Source organism: Sinohyriopsis cumingii, chromosome 4 (assembly GCF_028554795.1).
Source record: "Sinohyriopsis cumingii isolate HCF-2022 chromosome 4, ASM2855479v2, whole genome shotgun sequence".
NCBI lineage: Eukaryota > Metazoa > Mollusca > Bivalvia > Unionida > Unionidae > Sinohyriopsis > Sinohyriopsis cumingii.
Genome location: NC_142964.1, coordinates 32,112,885 through 32,136,858, shown reverse-complemented (window position 1 = coordinate 32,136,858; position 23,974 = coordinate 32,112,885). Strand labels below are relative to the sequence as shown.

At 34.1% G+C, this 23,974-nt stretch overlaps 1 protein-coding gene across 5 annotated transcripts in view; it reads left to right on the top strand.

Moving 5' to 3' along the window:
* The window catches only part of LOC149800886 (FERM domain-containing protein 5-like), a 209,419-nt gene that overhangs the window by 99,554 nt on the left and 85,891 nt on the right, over positions 1 to 23,974 (top strand). For 4 of the 5 annotated variants that reach the window (XM_089954939.1, XM_089954942.1, XM_089954941.1 and 1 more), the window contains exons 5-10: positions 3,573 to 3,670; positions 5,485 to 5,605; positions 9,099 to 9,186; positions 13,547 to 13,635; positions 16,041 to 16,104; positions 22,377 to 22,403. In XM_089954939.1, the coding sequence (XP_089811065.1) occupies positions 3,573 to 3,670; positions 5,485 to 5,605; positions 9,099 to 9,186; positions 13,547 to 13,635; positions 16,041 to 16,104; positions 22,377 to 22,403 (487 nt within the window). The remainder of the gene's footprint in view (positions 1 to 3,572; positions 3,671 to 5,484; positions 5,606 to 9,098; positions 9,187 to 13,546; positions 13,636 to 16,040; positions 16,105 to 22,376; positions 22,404 to 23,974) is intronic. The other variant, XM_089954940.1, reaches the window with a different exon arrangement.

Genomic DNA, 23,974 nt, shown 5'->3' with positions numbered 1-23,974 from the left:
AAATCATTATTTTTGGGACAAGCTGTCATTCAGGTGTAAATTTTAAACAATTAAAATAATGCAGTCTCTGGTTCAGTGCTTCCTATACAATACAAAGTAATATACATCAAAGCCCGAAAGTTAGGGGGTTCTCCACCCATATTTCAGGAACATCAATTTTTACATATATTTTACAACTACATTTTTTTTTCATAAAGCTATTGATGAGATATGCTTTTCTACATACTTTTATGCAAACAAACACATAATTTCTATTAAATGTATCAATATTCAGCTGATTGTACATGTGACCAAAGTCTTTGGTCTATGATTTGGGAAAGGAATAAATCAGATTCCTAAATTTTTTTAGACAATCTGGATATCTACTGTCAGAATTGCAAGGCTCCCATTGACTTCTTTTCACCATTATTGATAAAACAAATCATTGTAAAATTTGTAAATACTTATTATAATCAATTCATTATTGCCACAAGCAGCTTGTCAGAGGAAAATGGCAGACCTAAGTAATGCCTGGAGGTGTGTCTAATGTATGCTTGCTGACAAGTGGCGATAGGTCAGTTGAAATTTGACAGTGGAGGTCAACACTAAACACTGATGAGGGGCTTGAATTATTAACCGTCTACACCAATCCTTTTGTATCACATGACCAATATAAGTCATGTGATCAAGAGTAGTCATTGATGAAGGCAGTGTGATATTACCAAAAAAGTTTGAACTTGAAGATATCTTAGATATTTATGCTCTGAGTAAAGGAAAAATCTAATCAAAACATGAAATGTTGAGCTTAAAAAAGTTGTACTGTTTACCATTATAACAGTTGTTTATTAGTGTTTCTAAAATGTTCTAGTTTTCTATGTGCTTGCTTGGACAAAACTTCTGTTTTGTTTTAATGCATAATCATGATGTTTTAATTTGTGAAAAGTAAACCGGTAGATGGAGACCCTAGTGTATCGTTTGGCATTTTTCTCTTAGTGTATGCTAAAGGTCTTTTATTTCTACTGTCGCATACCAGATCAATGTACAGGATGGCTTTTAATCCATCTATCGGTTGGTATTAGTTTATCATTGCTACTCCTCCTACAACAGAGGATTGCATTTAAACTTTACACACTTGTTCATGCAAATTATACCTACAGGAAAATGGTGCTGGCATCCAATATGGCCACTGCAGTGGTCATCTTGAAAATGTTTTTGGTACTCCTTGTCCATGAATGGTCATCAATATGGAATTTGCACTAAAAGGCTTGTGATATCTATGTGGTCCCAAATGAAGATGAAGCTAGTTGGATGTCAAATATTGCCACCACTATAATTGTCTTGAAAATCTTATTATTGGTCCTCATGAATTAAAAGTCATTTCAAACACGAGATTTTCGATGAAAGATTTGGTCTGCATGGTCCTAACTGAAAGTGGTACCAATTGGACACCCAGTATGGCTGCTATGGCAACCATCTTGAAGATCTTGTTGTTGATATTCCTCCTACATGGCAAGACATATTGACATGGGTTTTCACACCAGAGCTTTTTGTGATGTGTGTTGGTCCCCAGTGAAAATGATGCCAATCTGACATTCAGCATGGCTGCCATAGTGGCCATATTGAAAATTTTGCTAGGGCTAATCCTAAATGTTTTACCATATTGACATGGTAATGGTCGTATGTTGAATTTCTGAAAATGCTTTTAGGTCATTATATCATCTGTCCCTCTTGTTTAAATTCACTTCATCATTACCACTTTTAATTCTTTACAGTTTTAATATTTCCATCAGGTGTGGAAAAAATCATTGATAGCCTTTAAAAAAAGGATAAATGGAATTTCATAGATTAAAGATATAAAATTTGGGTTGATGTTGTATCAATGTCTGTATAACTTTTAGAATTTTGTTTGTATTTATAATTCAGTTAAGTCCGAGAGAGAAGCAGTAATTACTCGGGTAAACCAGATTTAAGCTATTTTATGTGCACATCTTTCTTGAGATGGTTCTTTATTAAGTCCACATCGGTCTTATAGATCGTTGTGTTACTTCCTTTGTCTTTATTTTTATCAGACTTTTTTTGATTAATTTGACTTGTGTAGTGATTACCATATTTTTCAAATTATATCTTGAATTAGTTTGAAAGCATTTGTGAATGGTATGCTATCTAGTCATAATTCCAATAATGAAAACGGAGGGAAAATGGCCTTCTCAATAAATGTAGTGTATAGTTGTTTATCTTTTTAACCTGTAACACATGCTAAGTGGAAAATAGATCTAACTCGTACACCATCAAATTTACTATTTTTAATTGGAGTACAAAGTTGTATGTTCCTGTCTTAAGCCAGGCATATTAGCTTCAGCATTTGCCATTTGTACACATGTCCATCCGTTGACATTTGCTTTTTTAGCTCATAGCTAGGTAGTAATAATTGGAGAGATTTTCGTGAAACTTTGTTAAAGTATGAATTTTAACTAATGGATGTGTCACCTCATGGTGAAGGTCATGGCAAGGTTCAGATTGCAATTCTATGACTTGTATTGTTGTCTGGAGTACAAATTTAGAACCACAGAAGATACTTTATTGAAACTTCAGCAATCATAAATCACGTATAGCCAGTGTGACACATGGTGGTGTTTTCTTCAGCTTTCCAAGGAATGGAGATTTTAGAGGCCCTAGTGTAGAATTTAGGGGGCCCTTCTTTTTTTCAAGGATTTCTGCTCATTATTTCATCATTTACAAGGAACTTATTTTTAGCTTATTACATCACAAAAATTAGGAATATTTATATTAATGTAAATACCTCAATAAAAGGTTACCTCACTTATAAAGCCATCCACTTGTTTGGCTTCCATGAAGAGGATTATATTGAGGGAGCACCTTACAAATTTATTTTAACTCATTTTCCACTGGAAATTCTTTTCTTTTTGCCTGAAATGGGTTTAGGAAACATGGGTGGGGGTTACTTCTAATTGCATTCTAACACTTCTTTTAAACGAAGATTTTGATTTTGCCAGGTGGTTAGATGTATACAAGATGTTGATTTAATTGACTATTTTGTCCCTATATGAGCATGAGTGAAATTCTTAATTTGTTTTAATTGAAGTCATAATTTTATGTCCATGCCCTTTTCTACTCCAAATCTCACACCCTATGTTTTGCAAAGATTTATCTGCCCATGTGCAGTTCAGCCTGGTCTGCTTTACATCTAATGGCAGAATGTCAAAAATCCATACACAAACTCCAGTTTTGGAATTGGTAATTTTCAGCTCCCAGAAATTTAGTCCCAGAAATTGTTTAATCGGCTGTATTTTTTTACATGTAAGTATAGAAAGTCTGCATTACCTAGTATCATTGTAGAGTTACATCTTTCCTCATTTTAGTCATACACTGCCAAATCAGGAATTATGTTGATTCCACAGAGCTTGAAAACAAGGGTACTATCTCTTGGCTTGAAAATGTAGCTTGTGGGGATAACAAGTTAAAATGTAAGTAGACAAAAATGAAAAAGCCTTTTTTCCAACATTATTAGCAATACCCGGATATGCATTATTTTCCTTTTTACAGTTTTTATTCAAAGTATTCGTCTCTTTCAGATACTACTTGTTTCTGCAGCTGCGACGAGATCTGCATCATGGTCGGTTGTTGTGTGCACCTTCTGATGCCAATCTGCTGGCTGCCTATATCATACAATGTAAGCACGTAATTTAAATTTGTATATATTAGTATTAGTTTTCACTAATTTAACAGATATGCAATTTTCCTGGCCATGAATTGTCAATCCACATTGTTTCACATTGACCATTTGCACTTGTGGTAAACCAAAACTGTTTTGAACAAGTACCCTCTTGCATAGGATTTACTTCCTGTAGCAAACTAAATGAATTGAAGAGTGAGAGAGCTAATTTTGCATTAGATATTCGTTATATGGACTTGTGTCGGCATGCCTTGACATGAAAGAAAACTTCTGCATGAATGGTTTAATTGGCCAGACATTCAATATGGCCAGCACAGCAGCCATTTTGAGAATCTTATCACTACTACTCCTGAATGGACTGCCATACCAACATGGGGTTTTCATTAAGTATATCTGTTAGATCCAAAATGAAACTGGTGCCAAACTGATATCCAAGATGGTGACCACAGCAGTAATGTTGAAAATCTTGTATCTACACCTTCTAAACAGAAAGTCATGTTGGCATGGGTTTTGCACCAGTTGACTTCTCATGACGTCCAAATGAAAATACTGCTGCCTTGACTTCCAAAATGGCCACCACATCAGCCATCATGTAAATTTTGTTAATGCTACTCCGCCTGAATGGATGGTCATATCAGCATAGAGTCTTCACTAAAGACTTTTTATGATGTCTATTTGGTTCCCAGTGAAAATGGTGTTAATCTGACGGCCATTAGGGCCTTGTTTGCTACTCTACCTGAATGGATGGTCATGTGTTTTTCACAAGTAGACTCCCTATGGTGTCTAGTTGGTCTTAAATACAAATTATGCTGATCCAATTGGGCCACCACATCAGCCATCATGAAAATCTTTTTTGCTACACCTCCTTGATGGAAAGTTAAATCAGCATTGTGTTTTCACTTGTTATGATATCATAGTTAGTACTTAATTTTAAAAAATTCTGCTCTGACATCCAATAATGTCACAATGACAGCCATCTTGAAATCTTGTTATCGCTATTTCTGCCAAACTGAAAGTCATATCAAAATGGAATTTTCAGGAAATGGCTAATTATGATATATGTTGGTTCTGAATGAAAATGGTACTGATCTGACCTCAAATATGGCTTCCGCAATGAACATATTGAAAATCTTGTCTCAGATTCTCCTGAATGGATGGACATATCGAAATGGAGTTTAACCAGAAGTCTAGTTTGTCCTAATTGAAAATGGTGCCAATCTTAGAGCAGTATGGCTGTGATGGAGACTAATTTGACAGCCTTATTGCTTAGGAATATGAGAGATGGTTTCATTGCTCAGCAGTTAAATTAAAGAAAGGTCTTATGTTGAATTCCTATAAATTTTTGTCAGACTGTAGAGCATCAGTGCCTTTGAAGAACTCATTTTTACTGCCTCCAATGAAATACTGTAGTGGCAGATACTGTTTTGATTTGCCAAACATGACAAGGTTTGATGTGGATTGACAATGCTTGGTAAATAGGGTAGAATTCAGCATAACATTTCAGTAAATAATTCAGTGGATATTTTCCATCTTCCATCATAATCTTTTCCGTTAAATTTTATTTATGAATTTAGTTTCCTCACTTAATTTATTTAAAGTCTTATGGTCCATCCACAGTAATTAAATTTATTTGCATCTTGCTTTTGCCCTGTCTATCTAGCTGTTTGTGAATCTGTTCATTCCAAAATCACTCCACCACCTAACATCGTATCCCAGCTGGAAATAAAGAAGAAGCACAAAGTAGTCATTTACGAGTATGCAGTTATGACAATGTAACAGACTTTTCCATTTTCTCATTTTTTTCACCACAGCGGAGGTTGGTGACTTTGACCCACAAGATCACCCACCAGGTTATGTGACAGAGTTCAAGATGCTACCGAAACAGAATGCAAAAATGGAAGAACAGATAATGGAAATACACAAGACTCTGATGTAAAGATTTTTTTATGTTAACTGAATTAATTTTGCACATTGTCCAATAATATTATTGATTTCCTATTGCTTTAACCCATTTTTTTTATTTTTTATTTTTAACTTATGAAAATGGAAAGTCTTGATATAATGACGTGTAATGATTAGATCTCATGCCAGAATAAACCTCACTCTTTTCACTTTACTAACTTTGTTGTTCTCTTAAATTAAATGAGCTGTTTTGTTATATAATAAACAAAATCTTAGATTATTTTATTGTTATTTATGAGACTGTTGAAAATTATTATTATTTATGAAACTGTTGAATAATGCTTTCCAAATGCTCATGAAGAAAACCTGTTCAACTTGTTTTACAAACTTCATTAGGTATGAGAACGCACCTCTGTTTAATCAATTCATTTATATTCATGGTTTTGTAAAAAATGGTACTTTGTTACATTGGTACTTCAGTTTGGGGGGAGGTGGTATTCTTACTGGATCATTGTTGGGTCATTAACACTTTACCTGTTAGCATCTGTTACCCTGATGACTATCTTTTTACATGTTTCAAACCACTGTGCAGTGTGCTGTAAATAGAACACATTACCTGAGTGATTATTTATTAATAGGCCTGACTGTAAGATTTATATCACTGTAGTATACATTAAGTTCAACACACATTTTTACCTCTTTTGTACATATTGGTGATCTAGAGATAGATTTAAGAGTAAAATCCGATCAACCGTTCCAGTGGCCTAGTGGTTAGAGCGTCCACCTCGGATATGGGAGGTCATGGGTTCGATCCCCAGCCGAGTCATACCAAAGACTTACAAAAATGGTACTAACAGCTTCCTCGCTTGGCGCTCAGCATTAAGAGGTTAGTGTTAGGACTGGTCGGCCTGGTGTCAGGATAATGTGACTGGGTGGGACATCACGCCACATGATGCCCCAGTGTTGGACATCACTATAAACTGCCACACTGCAGACATTGGTGCGATATGACTGAATTTTTTTTAAAGCTACGTTAAAAATCCAAATCATACACACACACAAAATCTGATCTATATGGATGTATAATTATTTTTTACTGCTCTAAAACAGAATTAATTCATTGTCATGTAACTGAAGCAGTGTGACCAATTGTAGTTGACCATTTTCAACTTCTAAATCTTCTGATTCCTTATCTTAACTTGTACCACTAAATCAGTTTTGAAAATTTGTCAAAATTAGTGATGCCTATGACATTATCGAAGCCTTATCTAGTTTATTTAAGCTTTCATAGTTAGATTCTAATCTGCCAAACTTGAGAAAATGCTAAAAGAATTTCCACTACCTCATTTTGGATAATCAAGGTTTTTGTCAAATACAGTTTCTAGATAAACTATTATGCTAATGAGTAGGCATAATTAATTCAGATATATGTTATTCATTAGTTACTTCCATAAGTCTCAATCCAGCTGGTAATCAGTTGCTCATTGGTGTATGAGCAAACCTTCAAGTTCAAAGAAAACCACTTATGGAACAGGTTTCATTCTGGGAAATAATTTTATGCCAGTGGCGCAAACAAATTATCAAGGGTATACTCATTTATGAAAAACACATCCACACAACATAATATCAAAATAATCAGTGCAAATTTAAAGTGTCTCTGTGATGTTCCTGTTTGGGAATTTATTCCTTTACCTGTGTTTTGCTTAATGTAGGTTAACATTTAACTTAAAAAGACTGCTGATTTAGCGAGACCACTTACACTGCCTTATGCCAAGGAATGCATGTTTAGCATGGCAATAAAGGGTAGCCATTCACACACATGCCAACAGTGTCAGCACAAGAGGTGATTTATGAACATCTTGTTCACATTTTCGTGAAAAATTGTCACCGGTTTTTACACCCAGTCGATTGTTGAAACTGAATAAAATCATGTTTTGGAAGAAATTTGATTGGTAAACAAAGGCAGCAGAACTTGCGTTGTGGCTTGCTACAACCAACTAAGAACACCGAAAATAAAATGTTATATCTTGGACTCTCTCAGGATAAAGACAAAACCACAAAGTTGTTGTAGTCTTTAAATTTTGATGAGTCTCGTTTACATATCATTAGATGATTGTTTTGTAATATGGTTGATTCAGGATTTAAACTCTTTGGATCAGACAAATAACACATCAGCAGTGTGTAACGACATTTGATGACACAGGAGCAAATCACTTAAAATTTAATAAAAAATGAAAGAAATAGTTTGACTTGTGCATTGGCCTTGACTACCTTTCATAGGCAATCCATCATAAACGTCTAATTTTGCAGAGAAGTACAAATAATTCCTTTCATTAATTATGGGAAGACTGGATTCATTTGAAAGAATATTTATTGATTTATATTCAGTATTATGAATTGCATGGTGTGCGATTACTTTGGAAGGTTTTTTTTTTCGTCTCCAATTTTAAAAAGATCAAACAGAAAACATGTAAAATACTATCCCATCAAAATCTGACCTTGCCCCTTTAGAACATGTCAAGCCTAATGGGGCCATTGGTACCATATTCCTGAATCTCATACTAAACTCTGAATAATTTACCTGTTGACTATGATTCTACACAGAACATTTGTCTGAAATGTTCTTCTTTTCTTGCTGAAAATCCAGATATTAAGTGTACTTGCTTATGAGTCGAGTCAGACTGCTAACAAAAAAGATCCTGGTCTGCCATAGCATAATGTGCATGCAGATCATTGTCTATATTGTTTGTTCTTTTGATTACTCCTAACAAACTGCACAGACCCAGATCTACCAGCATATTATCTGATGACAAATCTGCAGTTTGCAGTTGGACTCGTCTTATATGTAAGTTTATATGGTATTTATTTCAGTACCAAGATTGAGTTTACATTAATAATTTTGCCAAAATAGTGCAGAAGTGACCAAGTTATAACAGTGTTTACTTTTGTATGTTTAACAGCAGAACCTCACAGAAAACAAATTATTCAAACTCGTGGTTGTGAATCCCTTGCCTCAGTGCTATCCCCAACACAGATTCTGCTAACTAAAAATCCCCAGACAAACAAACAAAAAAATACCCAGCATAGACATGTCACATCTCAATGATGTTGCCAGGGGCTTTGTTACAGAGCAACATAAAATATGTACCCACATATAAATAGAATTCAGCTGCAAAACTGCATAGACCCAGATTTGCTGTTAAATAAAGAGCCAGAAGATCTAGTTATATGTTCTACTAATTAATTCTAAAAGACTACATAGACCCAGATGTGATGATGTGTTATGCAATGGCAGATTAGGGTCTCTGGTACTTACAAATGGACCTGACTTATAAGTGAGTATATACAGTACATGAAATTGTGACATGCAAATAGCACACACTCGCACAATAATGCTCATCATTATAACAGTTCCTGTGTAGCCATGGATATATATATATATATATATATATATATATATATATATATATATATATATATATATGTATGTAGCTGTTGATTATTTATTTTCAACATTATACAGTGGACAGGTGCCAGCTGAGGCAGAGGCCAATTTCTTGAAAAAAGCTGCTTCACTGGACACGTATGGTGTGGATCCCCATCAAGTCAAGGTGTGTAACATGTCATACTCTTTACTACTTGATTGTTTTTATCTCTTCTTGAAATAAGAAAACAAACAGAGAAATATCAATGTGCAATTTTCTTCCTAATTTCAGATTTAAAGCATAAAATAGAATTCTTCAGATGAAAAATGTTTTTGTTTACAAAATATATGCTATAAGAGGATGCTCACCAAGAAAAGGTATATTTGAATGAGTGGGCATATTAAGTTCTTCTTTGAAACAGAATGTGCATGTAATGAGTTCTAACAGGTGCCTTGCTATGTGCTCAGCATTAAGAGGTTAGTACTAGGATTGGTTGGTCTGGTGTCAGGATAATGAGACTGGGTGGGACATGATGTTAGATGCGACACGCACTGCATAGTGATATGACTGACATTTTTAAAAGCTACATTAAATATCCAAATCATACACACACATGTGTACCTGGCCAAACTGTGATTATGAACATTGACTGCTTGCAGCTTATAAAACTGAAGACTTCATCCTGGGTTTAAAAAGTATCAGGGACATTGTGATACTCTCCAACTGTCAATTCATACACCAGTATAATGCTACATATCCTTCTAAATGTTTTTTTGTGGAAATTCACAAACCTTTGTAGAAATTTTTTCCCTGTAATTACCTTCTGTGAAAGGGTTTCATCCTTGGCTTCCACCCCTGAGGTCTTTTGAGGGAATTAGAGGTGAGATGTACACGCATTTCAGTTACAGTGACATTTCCAAATATTTTCTGAACAAATCTTCATATATGCAGAAAGACACATCATATATGTGTGATATTTTGCATTGTGGATGTGGGTTAGTGTTAGGGATAGGGTAGGTTATGAAGGGTTTCGGGTTAGGGAGTAAGTGAGCTTGTGGATCATATGACCAGTTGCCTTTGAAGTTTTTCAAAGGTCATTGAGTGACTATGCAATGAAAATCATGGGGATTTGCAATGACAATCCACTTACCATGGATATGATTTACTATGAACAAGGAACAAACTATAGAAAGTATTGATACAGGCTGTAGACTCATTCATTTCAGGCCCGTTATTGCCCACATTAAACAACATCTGTAATTGCATATCTTAAAAAGGACATCTCATTCTTTTCTAGGAAACAGTTTCATGATACTTACCCTGTATACATATATTTTAATCATGAAACTTGAGATGATGCGTCTTGATGAATATAACACTTTCATCACAAAACTAGGTCACTGTGATCTATGTTTCACACATCACTGCCTTTGGTTACATTTTGTGTTTTAAGTTTATTTCTTGAACACTATAATACTATAATCATCAGCTCTGATTATTATAATTTCTAGTAGTACCACACTATTACAGAAAAAGGTCTCTGTGACATACATTTCATATTTTATAAGCTTTTTTTGCATTTAACTCATGAAAATTGAAGGGGTTTTTTTTGCACCCAGTATTAATAATGTTGCACCTAGAGTTAGGAACTTGATATGGGGATACCTTTGGTGGATAATATACTCTTGTCACAAACATAGGTTACAGTGATCTGTAGTTCATATTTCACTAACTTGGGTTAATTTGTTTTAGTTTTTAAGCTCTATTCATGCTAGAATCATCAGATGATTGTATGCATCTCTGTTAATACCCCACCCTTGCAACAAAAGAGAGTCACTATGATCAATATTTCACATAGGCTGAAGTTAAATTTGTATATCTAGCTCCTGACCCATCTTGGTATCTGCACATGGTACACATAATGTTTTGCCTGGAATCTTGAAATTTGACAAAGGGATACATCTTGATAAGCACTATGCCATCATTGCAAAAGTATATCACTGTGACCCATATTTCATTCTTTAGATTTGGATTCACATTTATGTTTTAAGTTTATTTCTTAAGCACTATTAACACTTGAAATCATGAAACTAGATGATTGTATGCATCAGTGTTAGTACCACACCCTTGCAACAAAAGAACATCATTGTAACCTAGAGTTGACATTTACTAGCTTTGGTCAACTTGGTGTACCTGTATAGGAATTAGAAGAGTTGACATTTACTAGCTTTGGTCAACTTGGTATACCTGTATAGGAATTAGAAGAGTTGACATTTACTGGCTTTGATCAACTTGGTATACCAGTATAGGAATTAGAAGAGTTGACATTGACTGGCTTTGGTCAACTTGGTATACCTGTATAGGAATTAGAAGAGTTGACATTGATTGGCTTTGGTCATTTTGGTATACCTGTATAGGAATTAGAAGAGCTGACAGCATGCTCTTCACCTGAGTACCCTGCTGAAGCTGCTAATCAAGATAGTTACTGATACATGAACTATACGTTTTTAATGGTGGTCATACTGGAGTAGAATCTCACTTCTAGAGGTGGACAGTATCTTTGTAGACAGATTTAAGATCAATGACTTTCAAAGAAGGAAGAAAATAAGAAAGATAAAATAATAATCTTTTTGTCAACTCATATTAGTACCTCTATTTTGATATAGGAATAATGTTCTTTTATTGTTGTAGAGTATATTTGCATGTGTGTGTGTGTATGTATGTATGTATGTATGTGAGTATGTATGGGGCCCCTGAGTGGTCTAAAGCGCTCTCCATTACGGATCACTGCTATCTCACCTCTGTCTTCGTGGGCTGGAGTCTCAGATTTGGCTAATGTGGGTATGTGAGAAAGCTTGCCAGTAGCTTCTCATGGGTTGGTGGTTCTTTCTGGGGTTTTCCCAGGTTCTTCCTCTACCATTAATACTGGCCGCCATGTATAGCCTATCGTGTGCTGAAAAATGGCGTTAAACCATACAACAACAACAACAATGTATGTATGTATCATCATAATACTGGGTATACAATTCCAATTAAAAGTAAATATAAAGATTAAAAACATAAAAAGAAAATATTGTTAAATAAGGGGCCAAGATTGAATTATTAAGAGTACTTTAGTCTGAATTTATTACATAATGATAATGTTTTTGGTGGCTCCTGGAGGCTAGTAAAGGCTACATAAATATTTGTTATGTAATCATTCATTGCACTCTGATTACTCTGTTCATAGTCAATTCAACTTTAATTAGGGGAAAAAAATTGCAGCAGAAAGAAAGAGAAAAGAAAGATGTAGATGACTTGTGAGGAGTCCTGTTTACAATTGTTTTTGCCTCAAATGTTAAAGAATTAGAGATTCTAGAATTGTATAAATGGATTTATCATTTTATTTATTATTATTGGGCCTTCGTTGTTTCAGACTGTACATGTATGTATGGACTTATAGAAAGGTGCAGTCTGATTGTAACGGTATTCTTGTAACAAACAGGTTATATATTCCAGACAGGCTGCCTAGGTTCCATAAAATTGATATTAGGATTCAAGACAGGCTGCCTAGATTCCATAGAATTGATACTAGGATTCCAGACAGGCTGCCTAGATTCCAAAATATGTATACTAGGATTCCAGAGAGGCTGCCTATAGAGACTGGCAAGATTGCATAAAATTGATACTAAGATTCCAGACAGACTGGCTGGATTCCATAGTTGATAAGAAGATTCCAGGCAGTTCACCTAGATTCCATAAAATTGATACTAGGATTCTAGACAGGCTGCCTAGATTCCATAAAATTGATACTAGGATTCTGGACAGGCAGCCCAGATTATTGGGTTGAAACTATGATTCCAGAGAGAGACTGGCTAGATTGCATAAAGTTTATACTAGGATTCCAAAGAGACTGGCTAGATTGCATAAAATTGATACAAAGATTCCAGACAGACTGCCTAGATTCCATAAAATGGATACTAAGATTTTAGAGAGGCTGCCTAGATCCTTTAAAGTTATACAATAGTTTCCAGACAGGCTGCTTAAATTCTGTAAAATTGATGTTAGGATTCCAGACCAATTGCCTTTATTGCATAAATATGATACTAGGATTCCAGATAGGCAAACTGGATTCCATAAAATGTATAAAAAGGATTCTGTACAGGCTGCCTGGATTACATGAAATTGATACTAAGACTGAAGATAGGCTGCCGAGACTCCATACAATTTATACTAGGATTCTAGTCATGCTGCCTAGATTCCATAAAAGTGATGATAGAATTCCAGACAGGCTGGCTGGATTCCATAAAATTTATATAAGGATTCTAGACATGCTGCCAGGATTCCATAACATTTGATACTAAGAACCAAGACAGGCTGACTTGATTCTATAAAATGGATACTAGGATTCCAGACAGGCTGCATGCACATGGGTCGGTATCTCTGTGTTAATTAGGTCTTTAAAATATATATATGGTATTTGTTATTGGAAAAGTTTAAGTAGGGATGGGAGAATATTTGTGATAAATAGCTATTATTTATAAGTTGCTGTTTCTTTTATAACCAGGATCAGAAAGGAACCCAGCTGTACCTTGGCTGTACCCATCAGGGCGTTATGACTTTCCATGGTGCCAGGAGGACACAGTTGTATGGCTGGTAAATAAGATCAATCAAAATTGTAATCACATTGTCTAAACTTTCATTAAAATATAAAGTACACTTTACATTTCTGAGTGGGAGATTTGATGCAGAATGTTTCAGTTATCTCAAGATAATTGGGTTATTATCACAGAAGTTTCCATCGTCTGTTAGATTTTCTTGAGTTCAAGCTAATGAAAAAGCTAGACATATTTGTAGCATTTCCAGCTGCTGCATCTTCTTCAATGATATTGTTAAAAGAGAAGTTAATAATTTCACAGTAATGTTATTGTATTTGTATCATTTATTGGAATGTCAGCACAGTATATAGTATCAATTAAAAGTTAAGTTCTAAAAATGTAATGATAAAAAGTTTCTAAATGCTTTTGTGAATTTTGAATTGGCAAAATTAACATATTGTAATTTGTGAAACTTTGGCAGTTGTTATTCCATCAATAAAGGAGATGAATAACTAAATGGGACCAGCCTAGGCTGGCTGCCTTGGTGTGGGGAATGAAGTTACCTCGAATTTCCTCAGCATGATGTAGCTAATAATGTCTTAAAAGTATGATTAAAACAACAAAATCAGCTGTTCATTAGCTACACCCTGAATATGTTGGATAATTATTAATCGACTCATGAAAATTGGTATGTAGATACGTATTGATTAAAGTAACTTAGCTCTACCAAATGTAGGTCATTTTTGACCTAATATTCACACTTGAGTGATGTTTTTCATCAGTTCCTTTTACAAATTAAATATCTTTAATAATACATTTTGACAAAAATATCTCAACTATTAACATTGTAGGTAAGTTTGAGCTAATTTTCATTTCTCAAGTGAGTCCAGTATTTTCTTTGCTACTAGTATGGATATTGTTGGCTCTTCCACATGTGCTCCTGTTAGTGTGGAAAGCCATTTTAAAAGTACCACCATGTTATTTTTGTACTTCATACAGTTATGGTATTCAGCATGGTATTGATTACGTATTCACCAACTTTGATTTTCAGCATCATTGTAGCCACTTACTCCCATCCACTTCCATTTCCATGCAACAACACTCTTAATTATTTCTGTATTTCTACCAAAACAAGGTTTGCAGCTTATCAGGACTTGATGGAGTTTGATTATCAGCATTCTGTGCCATGGTCATTTTGTGCATTTAAACTAAATTTTATATGCAACTCTGTATTAGCGAGATTTAAGCTGAGATTAGTTGTTATTATTCTTTGATGTCATTTAGCGGATTTATAGTCCATAATTGTCAGACCCACCCACTTTCATCTCCATATAATATATCCCGTAATTATTATTTGATTTTAACCAGTTATATTATACAGATTGAGATTGATGGGACCTTGTCCAAGTTCAGTGTTTTGTGTCAATGTTTAGCAGAGTTATAGCCCCTGATTGTCAGACCCACGCACTTTCATTACTTTGCAATAACGCCTTTATTTTATTTGATGTGTAGTTTGGCATTAACAAGGCCTTGTTTGGCTGTTAGTGTTCTGTATTGGCAGAGTTTTATCCCAGATTGTCATAGCCAAACACTTCAGTTTTCATATAACAACTCGTTTAATAATTTTGGGTGGGATTTCAGTTAAACTTTATTGTCATTGTGATATTGCTTGAACCATGGCATCTTTATTTATCCGAGTTATAGAACCTGATAGCTTTACTGTCATTTCAGCATTGTAACTGAGTTTGATTCAGTGATGCTAAGTTACCTGTTCGGTTACAACATCATCTTACAATCTGGTCATGACCCCCTAATTGTCTGACTTGCTAACTTTCCTGTTCTCAAAATAATTCCCTTAGTTCCTACTCTGTTTTAACCAACTTTGGTGTGCAACTTTATAATGATACCACCTTCCTTGGCTGAGTTTGATTTGTCAGGATTTGATCTGCATGATAATTTATCAGAGTTGCAGCACCTGATCATTTGATACACCCAGTTTTATTTCCAGTAATAATTTTATTAATTATTATTGGTTTCAGTTAAATGTTATGCACAGTTCCAGAGTTAATTTATGAAATAGTAAAAAGGTGGGTCCCAACTTTCACCCAAAAAGTTGACACTGTATATAAAACAATTTAAAAGTGCGTGGCTGAAAAACAGGACCTTAGTAAACTGTATTTTCTTGCAATTTATGCAGAAATTTGGGGTGGGGGTTTATGCCAGAGGATATATTTCAGTCAGTAGTATATCAGTTATAGTTTCACACCCCGCTTCCTGAAAAGATGATCCAATTCATTAACAAATGAGACAACAATTCCTTGTGAGAAAACAAGCACTAAAGTGGGTTGTTTACCCCCAGTTCAAGATGGCATCAGGTGAAACTGTAATCTAGATTATTCAGATCTTACCCTAACAACAATGACTACAAAATAATGGAATGATACCCATATTTGTCCATTTCAGGAGTCAGATCAAGAAGATAACTTACAAAGAAAAGATGTTCATTCTTCATGTTAACATCACAGAGGTTGGTATGCTTTATTCAAGCTCATTTCATTACATTTGATGCTGATCAAACAGGTTGAAAGATTACCATATATACACACTTATAAGTTGAGTGGAACAATAAAGATCCTCATCTGCTACAGCATATTGTGTCTGCAAATCAGGATCTGTGTTGTTGGTTCTACTGATTACAACAAACTGCACAGATCCAGATCTGCTGGTGCATAATGCAGCGGAAGATCTGTGTCTGTAAAGTTTGCAGTTAGACTTATAAGTCAGTTAATATGGTAATTTAGTTTGTCCCCCCTCCCCATGATGGCTAGCATAAAGTTCAAGAAAGTGAATTGTTGATAATCTTGATGCCATTTATTCCAACTTAGTCATCATGTGGAGTGAATGTCTCCTCACACCTACTTTATTATGTGGATGAAGCTGTGATTCTTCTGGACAAGTTTTCTAGACAAAATTAATGTCTCCCCATGGGTCCAAATCTTTGAAATTATATTTTAGCATGTATAAATATTATTTGTGTGAAATCAGCACACAATTTGTGTTGCATGCTGACGAACATGTACTAGATGTTTAATTAGATTGTTACATTAGATTACATTAGATTATATTTTTAATTTTTGTTTAATAAGTATTGGCGGGTTTATATTGAACTAGCCATACTAAATTATATCATATCATTTGATACAGTAAAGCAAAAACTTGAAATCTATATTTTATTTCAAAGACAATTTCAGAAAATATTCAGTATGTTTGATAATGTGTCAGAATAATTTTCAAAGCCAAAATCATGCGTGTCTTGTAAATATGTGCATTGGTAGCTGAATATTCATTTAAAGTGACACTAAAGTTTAGAAATTTAAAAATGACATCATAAAATAAACAATGGTGAAAATTAAAGAAACAACAACTGGTGTGATAGTTCTTTTAGTTCTGAGTGGGTGATTTTTTTCAGGGGAGGTAATTCATCACAAATTTATTACATTTTCTGATTTTGATGAAATTCCAGTACTATTTTATCACTGCAATGTGCATTTCAGAGTTAAGTGGCTATTTAAAATTTTAGGTCACCAGGTTGTAATAATTTGGTTGCCATGAAATTAATAACAGAAATCAGTTGATGGGGAATTAATGATAGTAGATAACAAACAGTGAATTTTTAGGAAAGACAGGGGAAATTATAAAAAGACAGTGTAGAGATGGCCATTTAATGTAGTAATCAGAGAGGGATTATGCTGTGACTTAAATCACATGCTAACTACACATAAAACATATAAATGTATATATAAGTCTTGATGTCATTTTTTAATTGTTGCAATGTGCTTCTTAACATCAACACACCACAGCCATTTGATATTTTTCACTTGCAAAAGCCAGGTTACAAATTCAACAATTTTACTTCATGCTGTGTACATCATCTTATCTATTTTTACCCATGTAACCCCAAAATACTGCCAATTTTTCAAGCAACTCTGTTTTTTCCCTCATTACTCTTAACACCAGGTTGTAAATAGTAAAGGACAGCTTGTTTTTAGGAGGGCTACTATCATTATATAACATTGCTCAGTCCCAGGTAACACATCCTGTGCCATACCCTAGGTATGGTATATTACTAAATAGAAATTGACATCACATTTGTAATGATTCAAATTGAAATATTTTCTCAAAAGTCACATAAAGCCCATTTTCAGCCTATTTTTACATTTTTTTAAAAAAAATAATGAATTTATGAAAATCATACTCCTGAAAGGGTACACAAAAGGTCAGTAAATCTGATTCACCTCATCAGGTAAAGGCTACATGAAAAAATATCTCCAGTTAATATTTTTGCTGCTTTTTTGGTTATATTTCTACAAAACTATATGTTTTGATAATTATTTTTTAAAGATTTATCTTTAAATGTATCTGTTACCTGAATTAACAGGTAGTTCTTTGAAATTACTTATTTAAATTACCATGTGGATGAATATTTTATTTCACATGTCAAAGTCAGTTCATAAAATCTGTAAGCTAGCAACTAATATTTAGATAGGTCTACTATAAAGTGTTTGTTTTGATAATAAACCTCCGGGTCAACACTAGGGAGAGAACTGATAAAGTAAATTTTAATTGGACTTGAATATACAATGATAATTTGACTTGTCTTTCCATACCTTCATGTTGGCCCTTCACCCAGTAACACTTTTCTGCACAGGTTGATTAGGCCCAGACCTAGGTCAGGACATTTTATGGGCAACACAATTCCAGTGGCATTTTTTTAATTCTTTTTATTTAAACCACTGTAGTGCATAAAAAGATAGTAAACACAATACTAGTAAGCAGTTGAAAATAAGAATTGCGATTTGCAACCCTTCTCCTTCTGCCTCCCTTTATCTCTTTGAGGGTACAGCACTTTGAATGGGCCTAGGCATGGTGGAAACCTAAGTATGTTGCTGCCACCAATCAGCCATAAGTTGTATATGCTTGCTTGATTATAGCTGTCTACGATTATGATTTGATCTTAGAGATTTTCAGATACTTCACATGAGGCATGTTGTGACTTTGGACATTAGACTTGAAACCAAAAGAGTTCAGGTTTAGATCCTACAGTTAGATCATCCCATATTGGCTGCAATGGTGCATCCCAGGAGAAGGCACTTTGCTACAATTGCTTTGGCACTGAAAAGTATACTGGTGATGTTGTACTGTAAAACACCAAACCAAACCAAAAAGATCAAATGATTAGCACATAAACTTTCTGTGAAATCATTGAAGACTACCTGGATGATGTGATGCTTTTGTAGCCCTGCAGTGATCATACATCTTGATAACACTGCAGTGATCATATATCTTGTTAGCCCTGCACTGATCGTATATCTTGATAGCCCTGCAGTGATCATATATCTTGATAAGCATTTTGTATTTTTTATTAGTAATGATGAATCATGCAATTACTTGAATTTTTGTAAGGTTCATGAGCATATGTAATGACTATTACTGTATTCTGACACTATTCTCTTGGTTTGTACCCCTCTACCAATTTTAAAAACCGAAGGTATCAGGGATATAAAATACACAAAATACACAAATTTCATTTACAGATTTATACTTTTTAACCTGATTGACACCAAGGGGTCCCAAACACTATCAGCTTGTTGGATTTTTTAATCAAGGGAATTTCTTTAGCAACACAGTTGCCTTATTTATTTGGGCTTGTCTCATCAGATGTGAAGTTGTGCAGTGTCTTTGAAAATCTCAATAATTCCATAGATTTTGGATTTACATTTCTTTGAACATGTATATATAATTGTCGATCCTATTTATTTGCTCATTTAGTTTTAGAAATATAAAAAATAGATTGTTGCAAGTATTAGATGCAGACAACACACTGTTTACCAAAATAGACTATTCTAGAACCAGAAATGGACAGCAAGAAGTCTGTTTGCTTGTTTACATTGGGAACTTTGTTCGCGTTGAAATGCCAATAACTTGACAGTGTTGGGGACCTCTTGGTGCCAGACAGTTTATAAATTATAAATTAGTGAATGAAATGACTAACTTTTTTACACTTTTTTAATATATCTTTGATGCTTTTTAATTTTAAAATTGGTATGGGGGTACAAACAAATGGGGGTACGGGTGTGAATACTATAGTCATCAATTCCCATAGATATTTATTTTCCAGGAGGGCTTTTTTTTTTGGGATATTTTTAAACAAATGTGAACAGTTTTAATGGTATTATTTCTGTTTGAACTATTGTAAAATTTTATCTTCATTTTTTAAGTGAGAATCCATTTTAAAAAAAACGTCAGACGGATTTAAGAGATTAAACAAATGTTACTACAATACATGTTGTACCCACAGTAGTGTACTGCAAAGTCATTTCGGTGCAATTTTTTGTGGGTTATTGAAAACATTCACTTACATGTATCTTTGTTTTGTGTAATAATAGTATCTTATTTTAATTTTGTGCCTGTTTCCATGAAAATTAATCATCTCATGAAATATTTTGTTAAAAAAAAATTCTGTGGCTTAGTAAAATTTTCTTTTCTGAATTTAGTTGTATTAATTCATTTGAAATTGGCAACCCATGTGAAATAACGATGATGATGATGATTATACTATTATTATTATTATTATTATTATTATTATTTAATACTTTATTATTATTTAAGAGAGTTGGAGCAACAGCATTTGTTGTATTGATAGTCATGGAATGCCAAATAATACCTGTCTGTTGAAGAAAATAGTCCAACCTGTGGATCTTTTAAGGGAGTTGATTTGATTGGGGTTTGGGTTGGGAAGCGTTGCATAATTATATATATAAGGAAAAGGATGTGATATTTGGCAGACTGAGGGAATTAGTAAAGTTCTGTAGAGATGAGACTTGTACACTGCATGACATCTTTGTAAAAGATTAGACAAAACTTATGAAATTTAACAATATATGACTGACAACCTAAGCAATTAGCACTGGGTATTTGGACTTTAACCCTAGTGCACTGAGTAGTTTTCGAAATGTTGAATATAATTATTATTATTACACTAGTTCTAATTCTAGTTTAAAAGCACATGCACTAAATGAACCTTCTCCAGAGCACCTTAGCGTGTGGACTTGGTTGCACTGATTGTGATTAATTTGGTAGAATTCACATGTAGAGCTGTAACCTATTAAATTAAAATTAAAAATCATTGTAAGTCATATTTTATTCATGGAAACTAGGAAAATATTAGTGCAAGCTCAATGTAGCAATCACTTTTGTGGTTTTTGTAATGTGTGTGTGCATGCCTGCCTGTACTTAATTATCTGTCAATCCATACTTTACTTGGTCATAGACCAAGAGAGTTTATGGGATGGTCTGTGGCCTGTCATCTGTCCAACATCCATCCATCTGTTAGCACAAGTGTGTTATTGCTACTTTTCTAAACTACTTGAAGGATTGTCATGAGACTTTACACACATTCATCTCATGGTCTAGTTGGTCCTGAATGAAAATGATCCTGCCCAAATGTCAAATAAGGCCACTACAGCAGCCATCTTGAATGAAAATCTTGTTATCACCACTCATGAATTGATGGTCTTGTCACTATGACGCTTTTGCAACAAGACTTCTTTTGATGTCTGATTCGGCCTAAATTAAAATGGTACCACTCAGACATCCAATATGGCCTCTATATCTGCCATCTTGAAACTTTTGTTACCACTACTACTCTTGAATGGATAGTCTTATCAACAGGGTTTTCTCTTAAAAGACTACATATGTTGTCTGGTTGGTCCTAAATGAAAATGGTGCCAATATGACTTCTGAACAGAAAGTCATGGAGTTTTCATCGCAAGACGTAACTTTGATATTTTGATGCTCCTGAATGAAAATTTTGCTGATGTGACTTCCAAAAATCTGGCCACCACAGCAGCAGTTTAATTATTTTGTTATTTCTACTCCTCAGAACAGAAAGTCATGGAGTTTTCACTGGAAGAATAAATTTGATAATTTGTTTGGTCCTGAATGAAAATGATTCTAATGTGACATCCAGTATCACCACCATTGTGGCCATATTGAAAATCTTGTTGTCATAACTCCTTCAGAGGTGATAGTAGGTCTTCATGATATTTAGTCAGTCCTAAATGTAATGATGCCCTGCTGACATTTAATATGGCTGCCAAATGAACTAATTGAAAATCTTGTCACTAATTGTTGTGGTTTTTCTTACTGACATGGGATTTTAACCAAAAGTCTTGTAATTGTAACTTATTTGTTGTAAGGTAAAATAGTGCCAGTCTTACATCCAACATGTCTGTCGCAGTGGCTAGTTTGAAAATCTTATTTCTCTAGATGCTTTCAGCAATCAGGAGTTAAAAGTTTTGTTATCCTTTGAATTCTTGCAAATTCATTTCAGACAGTAGAGTGTTAGTCTCTTCAAATTTGGCCATTGCATCGTGTTTCTTGGATACATTTTCATGTTTATAACTCTATTTTATCACAAGCTCAGGGGTGGGCTCAATGTACAGACCATGGCCAGTGTTACACTTTGACCAGGTTGTGTTTGAAATTTTTGTTTCCTTGCTGTATTGTAAAAACATACCTTTATCTTTGTTCGTTCATTTATGACATCCAGCTTTGTGATAAGGAAATGCATAGACTATTCTTGACTTTTGATAGTAGATACCATGAAACAGTCACAGCCACTAGAATAATTTGTATCATATTTTTTTCTTGATTTGTTTTTCATGAACTTTAATGCATTGACTTTATGTTCATTCTGAGTTAGTTTTTGATATTTTGTTTATTTGCCACCTTTTCTAGGATAGCAACCAGACAAACTCAAAGAAGGTGAGATTGACTGCTGATGGGTGTTCTTTTTGTCATCAGCCAATCCCCTTTTTCTGTTCTTGCATAACAAAAATCTCATAGTGGCTTTTGGTGGCAGACTTATCACCTTTGCAGCAAATAAACTCAATGGTTCTTGGTTGCATGCTTTAACATGTGTTTAAAATCTAAAATTAATCATCAGTTTTTCATACTAGCAAGCTTAAAGAGACTTCAAAACAATACTAAATGGAAATTATTGACATCAGCCTGATCCCATTGAGGTTACAGTATCTGTTTATAATTTTTCATACACTTTTATTACTTATTTTTGTCAGGTACGGAAAATGAAAAGCATAAAAGGTTTATCATGATTTTGTCTCATTTTTATTATAGAAACATTTGCAGATATTTAATATGAAAATAATTTGTCACACAAATTCAGGTACAAATTATATTTATGCATTTCATGAGTCAACATGCAAGAAAAAATGATCAAATAGAAACATTTACAGGTAATATTTGTGCTGATTGCTAAATCCAATCATCTTTTCAAGAAAAAAGAAAACCTGCAAAGCGGAATGGGGGTTGGGTTTATGAGAACCAATTTCATCATCAGAAAATAAGGTCTCTTCTTCATTTTGGTTTTTAAGCTCAGAAGTTCTTACTTTCCACCCAAAATCTGCCTTTTTCAGTTTTAATATTTTTTTCAAACTAATTGATTGAATGGTCTTGTACAACGGGCCGTCTCTGAGAGAGCCAGGATAAACATTGGTCATAAGATGACTTCCTTCACAAGACTGGAAAACAGGGCTCACAGTCAGAAGCATTCAAGTTGCAAATGATTATGAACCTTTCTGATAAATCTCTGTTTTACTAAATGAGATGATATTTTCAATACAGCATGTCTATAGTTTGTTGACATAAATGCCATCACTGCACATGCAGATATCACGAGTCCTTTGCCTAATTGAAAGTTTATGTTGGGACTCGGTAAAATCATCCACATTGTCGGTGTTATCATCTCCACTTCAGATGTCACTTATAGCTGGTATAGCTGATCCTCAACATATCTGATAAGTAAAAAGTCAAGCTTACAAGCAATAAAAGTAGCTACCTACTTTCTAAAATGTTTTTAGACCTGTGTTGTCAAAGTAGTGACGGATAAATACTGCATATCATATTTCTAGGACTGCATAATCCACATAGAAGTTTTGTTGGAGTGAGATGAAATATTACTAAATTTAAATATAAAAAGGCATATTTGTTGTCGTATTTTTAATTTTGATAAATAAATCTTTAAAATTCTGCCATGGAATCAATCACTTTAAATACATATTGAAAGCATATTATTTTAATTCTGTGATCTATCATCAGATTTCATCAGAGCTGCTTGTGGCAATCTTTTGTGTGCAATTTTCACAAGAAAAATGCTTGGTCAGACAATTGTTTTCATAATTTTTCATCAATAAATGAGAAATTTTGATAAAGGGGAGGTAATCTGAATTTCAATGAATAAAGTTGTTACAATGCTGTCTTTTCAAATATATGCCATAGCCAGCCAGTTTATTGAAGTCAAATGGTTGGCATGTGAA